Below are 7,937 nucleotides of genomic sequence, written 5' to 3'. Positions count from 1 at the left end.
GTTGCACCAAAATTGCCGATTATCATCAGGATCTCTTTCAGATGCATTGCTAAGTCTGTCCGCACCATGAACAGAGTTTCCCACTTCTCTGATTTTCTCAAACTGTCAAGCAATGTAAGCACAAAACACCTTTTTTTTTGGATAATGGATAAGAATCCGGCCTCCATATCCACAAGTGGATATACACGACCAAAGTCACAAAACATCTAGGTCGACATGTTGTTGCACATTGGAACATAGATCTCATAAACCATAATCCTACAGCACATGAACATAATCTTGTTGCAGTTTGGATATATCTATTCTATGCCATTAACAGATAAAGATGGCAATTCACTAGTAGATGCTAATAGATGCCTGTGTTACGACATTTAAAAAGCTAAGAAATGTGAACTGATTTAAACTCTAAGTTTCTAACAATGCACACTGATGTAAAATACAACTACAAGCTACGCCTACACACTGTTCTTATGACATCAGGGGGACCTTTTCTTGACCCTGACCATCTGCCTCGCTCAAGCAAGGCGGCCTTGCTGCTTTATAGTAGAAGAATGCCATCATTCTTGTCCATTCCTCAGCCGATCGGACGACTAACAAGGGAGAACAAAATTGAGAAAACCTCATGAGGCAATTGGTCAACTGAGGGTTTAAAACAACATAGCATTATGCTCCTATGCTCATACAAATACCTTTGTCACGGTGAACTATCTTCCCTGCATTAGTGAAGAGGACCTCTGGGAAACCAGAAACATTCAGGGCCTTCACAAGGTCAGGTTCTGCACAGGCATCTACAGCCACGCACTGAAGATGATACGAAAACAGTCAACAGTGCTCTCAGAAGCGACAAGGCAACTGTTATGAGGTTTATAAATGGTAAAAGAAAGTTCATCGAAATAGTACCCTGGGTGAAGGCAGATTGTATTCCCAAAACATCTCAATTGCCTTAACTAGTTGATCCCTTGCATTTTCATTGTCCTGCGGTCTACAAAGGAAACATTCGTGATTTTCTTAACTAATATTTGACGACAAATTTATTACATAAATTATTAGATGCTACACAAACTTTACAAGATATTCTTCAACCAAAAGGATGTTCAAAATAGAACTATTATGGAGTTCCTAGATATCATGGGAATATGGTATACAGCATATATCCACAAGTTTAGCTTAACAGCAGGAGTACTCAAGTAGGAGCAATGAATTATACCTTTTGTATCGGTTATGAACAAGCACAATCAAAGGACCGAAGTCCGTGAAGACGGTGTCATCCCAGTCCATGGTCTTGACATCCCTGATTGGCTTGATGTAGTTGTCGTCCTCCCAAACTATCTCCTTGTCACTCTGATTCCCCTTAGCATCGTCCTCCTCATCATCATCATTCTTCTTCTCGGCCTTGATGGTGATCTTGTCGAAGAACTGGCCGAGGCTGAACCCATGGCCGTCCTCATCGTCCTCCGGCCAGTTCGGGTCCTCCTCCTCCACCACGAGCTGGTACTTGGTCAGCAGCTCCAGCATCTTGGCCTTCCTCTCCGCCGGGTCCGTGATCTCCGCCGTCTCGGGCACCCGGTCCATCATCTCCCGTATCTTCCTCCGCAGCGTCCTCCTCTGCTCGTCCGTCATCTGCATCGGCTCGTCGTCGTCCTCGTCGTCGCTGGACTCGGACTCGGACCCGTCGTCGCGCGCGCGGCCGCCGAGCACCAGCTGCACCGCCTTGGACTCGCCGCCCTCCCGCCCCCGCGCGCATCGGGCGAGCACGAGCCTCCTCGCGGCGGCGCGCGGGCGCACGAAGAGGCTCGCGGCGCGCGTCGCTTCCGCGAGGCAAAGCGCCGAACAGGTCGCGGGCACGGAGGCGGAGGAGGAGCAGCAGCTTTGCAGCGCCATCCCGCCGCGAGAAGCCCGCAGCCTCTCTCTCTCTCTCTCTCTCTCTCTCTCTCTCTCTCTCTCTCTCTCTCTCTCTCCCCTCTCCTCTCCTCTCTCCCTCCCTCCCCTTCCCCGGTGGGCTCCCTCCCTCCCTCCCTCCCTCCCCTTCCCCGGTGGGCTTCAAGCCTTCACGAGGTGGCCGCCGCCGCCGCGGCCGCTGCTGCAGCAAGAATCGCAGCGGAATGCGCCGGTGATTCTCTGGGAGCTCGCGGCGCGGCAGGCGGAGAGCCTAATCTACTCGTGCGTAGATATTTACTCTTTTTTTAGAGGAAAAATAAAGAGTTAAATCTACTCTACTAGCTGAAAGGCCCATCGTGGCCCATTAGGTAGGTGCTCATGGGCCGAGCCAAGTATTTGGCCCGCAAGGCCCATTGTGGCCCAAATACACATATGGGCTCCACGCATACACTTCTGTTAAAGAACATTTCAGCTTTAACTTTTCTCTTCATCAAACCTTTTTAAATTTGATCAAGCTTATAAAATAATGTAGCAATATTTTCTACACAAAACAAACATATTATCAAAATATTACATTTGGTAACCAATTTGGTGTTATAGATATTGCCAATTTTTCTATAAATTTGGTGAAACATAAATAAGTTCGACTAAGAAAAAATAGAACGACTTTATAATACTTATAATATGAAATGGAGGGATTAACAGCCAGGGTGATAATTTACCAAGAAAGTACATAAGAAACTTATTGTGGATTTTCATCGAGCTGTAAACTTTGTAACTCCTGTTTCATATGCTCTGTTTCGTGATGATATATATAATCTGAGTTCAATATGAGGTGACTGTGCCACGGCACTTTTGGTGAAAGAATGAGAAATATTGGGAAGAAATGGGGAAGATAATTTGTGTTACAACATATCATGAGGCTGAAGAACTTGGGTTCTTCACTTCTTATTTGCTGAGGGAAACCGGAGCACCCACCCCTCACGTCAAAACTGAGACGGCCGAACAGGAGCCGCTGCAACCAGCGCAGTGCTCCGGGCAGTCCTCGCCTCACTGCGTCTGTCTCTGGAAATTGAACCGTGCTAATATCTATCTATTCTTCCGCAGGTAATTGCCTAGCTAAGTATGCAAAACAATGTTAGCTAGTGCATGATGCCTCGATCTCACCATTAGTCGCCTCCTCACCGTCGTCAGTCGCCTGTTCGTCGACGAGGTCAGCAGATATGGCCGACGGTATCCTGTGCCGTTTTAAGATCCGGGACGTGGCGAGCTTTGCGTTCTGATATTTCAGGACGATCACCCGCTCATCGTCCAGATCAAATCTCAGGTTTTCTTCAGTGCAGCTTTCCACAAGGCTGCACAGATGCTTCAGATTTTCTACTTCCACACCGTTCACCTTTTTTACCTGATCATATATTATGCAGCTTCATCAGTGCATGTCCTACTGGACACTACATATGTGTAGAAATGTAGAATGCTGAAGAATTTCTGTTCTTGGGTAGTGAAAACTAAGGATTTCTGTACAGCAACGGTACCTGTAGTTCAGCGAGCCTTTCATAACCAACATTAATATCATCCATGAGAACCTAAGACAAAATAATCGGTGAGAACACATATACTGAAAAGTTCAGCAGAATGTTTCCTGCAATACTCATAAGATCCTGAAGCAGCTAATTTGAAATGTACTAGAATAGAGAAGGATGGCGAAGTAGTACCTGAGATAGGATAACTAGTTGTTCACCAGCTTTTTTTGGAAGCTCTCTCAGTGCCCGTTCACACAGTCGGCGTGGCGAATTGTTGTACCAGTCTTCTCCAAATTCATGGAGATAAGGCTGGGTCAGTGGGATGAAAACAAAACCAGCAAAGATGTAGTAGCTGGGTAGTTTATCAAATTGATGTACAGGGACTAAAGGTTGCAACTGCACAAGAAATTATATATAAGATCATTTCCAGTGTACGTATCCAAAAAGCACTTGAACAGGTCAAGTAAGTGCAAAGTGAAATGATGAATGCAAAGCATAGGCGTGGAAGCATGTGTACAAAATACTTGGGTCCAATTTGTTAGCCTACAGAGATCATTGAGATATCTGATACATCTGCAGTTCTGCACATAAATCTCTATATAATGACTATTATAAGTTTGGAGAAGGTTGAGTCCATTACCCATGCCTAAAACTAGCAAAACTAGGTGCAAGGATAAAAGAGAGTAGCATTTGAATCATATTAGTAACCAGCAGCAGAAAGAAAAAACACCCTGGTTAATCAAAATGTATAACTTCTATAAGCAACATTGCAAGTACTCACAGGTCTAACAGTGACATTCAATTCATGCTCTTTGCCATCTCTTAGAACTTTGAGAACCGCCATTTCCCCAGGCTTCTTCATGGACACCAGATGATCGAAGGTGATTCTCTCCCTATTTCGAAATGGGACTGCAGGCATTAAAAAAGCTGGTGTGAAAAAAAAAATGTACTCAAGGCATACCAAATGTTTTGTCCAAGGATAGTTATGTGCTATGATCTACCAGGTAAAATAATACAGGAACATGAAACCAAAATATGTAAAAGTACACAGTCGTGTGAAGCCCACCTGTGCCATCATTTGCTATAGGCACACCGTCAAACTCAAGAAGAATGTCATCTTTCTTAAGAACTCTGTGAGCATCAGATAGAGGATTTATTCTACTCACTAACACTCCAGTCAAATCAGGCTTCATCCCAAAGCACTCTCTTAATTGAATATTCTCTGTGGCCTGGCAAGATATTCCAAGGGTACAAAAACCAGAATATTTACCGCTCTCTTCCACTCCAGAGATGAAACGTTTAATTACAGGCACCGGTATAATATACCTGAAAGAGGAGGATTACATTTCTAGCTAAAGCAAGGGGTTCAATTGGTGCATGACTAGAAAGTTATTTCAGGGACCTACCCAATGTTTTCTGCCCCTGATAAATTTTGAAAAGCAACTCCAGCAACTTTGTCGCCCATAATTGCAGGCCCTCCGCTGTTTCCTGGGTTGATAGCCGCATCTATTTGTATGGCCATGAGCTGAGTAGCACCATGTGCATATTGTGTTGGCTCAACTCTAGAGACCACACCCTTGGTGACAGAAATGTTGTCCCCCCCTGAGCAATGGAAAGCCAGAAACATAAATTTGTTCACATTTTTATGATTTTCTTTCTAACAAGAATAGTTACAGTAAGAACTGAGAAGGCCCTATAAAGCTATTCATGCTAGCAATAGCATCGGAGGCAGAAAAGCTGCACGAGAAAATTTTAATCTATCTGAATTAACTGTGTAAACATGCATGCATAGATAGATCATCATGGTATCACTCAACAGAGAAGTGTGTAGTACCTTGCTGTTCATGTGGTATAAGGTGAAGATAGGAGGAATATCTACCACATAAAAAATGCTGGGGATACAAAAAAAAAATAATCTCATAATGATGAGTCTAACAGCATAATAAATTATCTACTTCCTCCATTTCACAATTTAAGACTTTCTAGCATTGCCCGCATTCGTATAGATATTAATGAATCTAGACAAATATATTGCCCACATTAACATCTATATGAATGTAGACAATGCTAGAAAGTCTTACATTGTGAAATGGAGGGAGTATATGAATGTTAATGTTAAAAGTGGATTACAAACAAGGGGTAAAATGATGAATCTAATGGCATGATAAATTATCTATACAAATGTTAAAAGTGGGTTACAAACATAGGGTAAATTTCACTTTCTTTCAAAATTGTGTAAAATTTCATTAGCATATTTGTCTAACTGACCTTTCAGTGATCAATTAGATCATTGTCATTCATTTACAACAGAACAGTACGCCGATACAAACTAGATGGTTAGGGTATGGCATTTGCATAGACTTCAATGTGTTCAGTGGATGAAATCATAAAACTATCAAGTTTAACATCTAAGCACATAATACTGCAAATGATATAGGACTGTTAGTTTCAAAATTGATACCTTGCGGGTAGCCAACCACAGCAACTGCTTCCTGCAAGAAGGGAATGTCTCCAAGCTCCAAACTGTTCATTCCATCCCAAAACTCCTCACTATCAACTTTCAGAAGAGCCAAGTCGCACTCATGGCCAACAGCCTGGACTTCTGCCTTGTACTTAGTAGGCGATCCATGCTTCCTTACGAGAACAAAGGTATGATCCGCTATAACATGAGCATTTGTGACGATTCTCCTCCCCGGAATTACAAATCCTACAACACAGACATGCATTAGCAGATGAACCAAAAGTCCAAAAAAACAAGCATAACTTCAGAAGGTTTTCTCAGTTAGCAACCCACAAATGGCTGATTTGTTCGGCTTATCCTACAGCAAGGTCATTTCAAAAGTTCATGAAACATAGTAGGGCACTCCATGTGACTACCATAAACCAAGAAGCACATTTCATCATACTAAGTAGTAAGTACACACTAGCAGAAATACATAAATTGGGCGCACTGTCTTTGTCAGTTGAAACCAGCAAACTACCCCGTTATTGATCATCGATAAAAGGTCAAACTAAGCCCAATCAGCATCAAGGTAACACTCCACCGATCCATGCAATAGAAATGGCAATCGCTTGCCCGCCATACCTACGCATCTACCGCAGCAACAGAGATCGAAACACGCTACTCAGGACTCTCGCTGCTGACTGCTTGAGATTTGCTAAGCTTACCTGAGCCCATGCTCTCGCGCTGCGCCTTGTTCTGCCACGGCAGGAAGTAGTTGGGGCTACTGGACACCGTGAAAACCTTCACCACCGAGTCCAGCGCCAGCTCCACCGCCGCGTACGCGTCCGTGTCATACCTCCCCGCCGCCACCTCCACCGCCGCGTCGGCCTCGCCTCCATCCTCCCCCTCACGCTCCTCCTCCTCGCCTCGCTCCGCCTCGGGTATGGCGGTGGCGCCGGGGGCGCCGCATTCCCCCACGCGGAAGAGCGTGGAGGAGCAGGACGCGGTGGAGAAGCGGCGGGGCACAGGCCGCGCCGCGATGCGCGGCAGGAGGCCTCGGGCTAGGGTTTGGAAGGGCGGGAGAGGAGGCCGAGGGGGCGGGGGCGGAGGCGGCGGGCGGTGGAGGAGGAGGAGGAGGCGGCGTAGCGAGGCGGGGGACAAGGACGAGGACGACGAGGAGGAGGAGAGGCGGCGGAGAGAGCGGACGGAGGCGAGCATGGTGGTGGCGGGGCGGCCTCGCCGGAAGAAGCGGCGCGGCGCGGCGCGGGGCAGGAGGCGGTCAGGGTTTGGGGATTCCGATCCGTGGGGGTTTTAGTTGGGTTCAGCCCAAACTTTTTTTTTTTTGCGCTCGAAGTCCAGCCCATTTACCCCATCATTTTTTTTTTTTGTTGAGTCTTCCATCTAGGAGTCTAGGACTATGGATGGCAATTTGCCCCGCGGGGCTTCGGGGTCAGGGCCCCGTCTTGGCCAGGTGCGGGGACAAGAGAGAAAATCCACCCGTGGGCGACCCGTGGAGGCCCGAGGTAGGTATATTAGTTAAAATACAGCCATTACTGTACATGCCCGAGAAGCCCAATCCACCTCTCCCTAAAACCTAACTATCCGGAGCCAACTAACCATCGGACGTCTGATAATATTCCAAAGATCGGACAGTCCTCCTACTGTGCTTGATTGTGCATCATGTCTAGGCTCTAGGCTACTACGCTATGTATGCTTTAGGTTGTTAACTTTATTTGCATACATTTAAACTATTTTATGTTATAAACTGTTTATCCAATCCACGATTCAATTATATCATTTTATTCATCATAATTAAATCTTTATAACAAGGTCTCACATGATTATTTTTATACTTTAATCACATCGTGTTAACTATTGAAACATCATATAATATTTACTGGAACATATAAATGATACTATGTGCAACATTTTTAATTACCTAGTGAATACTTGTTGAAACAATCAAAAAACACATGTGCAATATTTACAAATAAACTAGTGAAACATCATAAACTACTTGGTGAAACATGCAAATAGCACCATGTGATATATAAACAAAACATACATTGCAACACAAATAATTATAAAATGTG

The 7,937-nt window shown here is 44.9% G+C and overlaps 2 protein-coding genes across 2 annotated transcripts; both read right to left on the bottom strand.

Annotated features, from left to right (window-relative positions):
• Nucleotides 1–219: 219 nt before the first annotated feature.
• On the bottom strand, nt 220–1,985 carry LOC127773629 (thioredoxin-like fold domain-containing protein MRL7L homolog, chloroplastic). The gene is made up of 4 exons (XM_052299764.1): nt 1,208–1,985; nt 901–982; nt 690–801; nt 220–590 (listed from the first exon to the last, which is right to left on the bottom strand). Exons 1-4 carry the CDS (start codon nt 1,879–1,881, stop codon nt 469–471), a joined length of 990 nt encoding a protein of 329 aa, XP_052155724.1. The 5' UTR covers nt 1,882–1,985; the 3' UTR covers nt 220–468.
• Nucleotides 1,986–2,639: 654 nt separating this feature from the next.
• LOC127773628 (protease Do-like 10, mitochondrial) lies at nt 2,640–7,132 on the bottom strand. Its single transcript, XM_052299763.1, has 8 exons — nt 6,570–7,132; nt 5,863–6,108; nt 4,808–5,003; nt 4,468–4,727; nt 4,183–4,310; nt 3,594–3,797; nt 3,414–3,464; nt 2,640–3,283 (listed from the first exon to the last, which is right to left on the bottom strand). Exons 1-8 carry the CDS (start codon nt 7,060–7,062, stop codon nt 3,017–3,019), a joined length of 1,845 nt encoding a protein of 614 aa, XP_052155723.1. The 5' UTR covers nt 7,063–7,132; the 3' UTR covers nt 2,640–3,016.
• Between the last annotated feature and the right edge of the window lie 805 nt (nt 7,133–7,937).

This window comes from Oryza glaberrima, chromosome 5 (genome assembly GCF_000147395.1).
Source record: "Oryza glaberrima chromosome 5, OglaRS2, whole genome shotgun sequence".
In the NCBI taxonomy this organism is placed as follows: Eukaryota; Viridiplantae; Streptophyta; class Magnoliopsida; order Poales; family Poaceae; genus Oryza; species Oryza glaberrima.
This window is presented reverse-complemented; position numbering and strand designations above follow the sequence as displayed.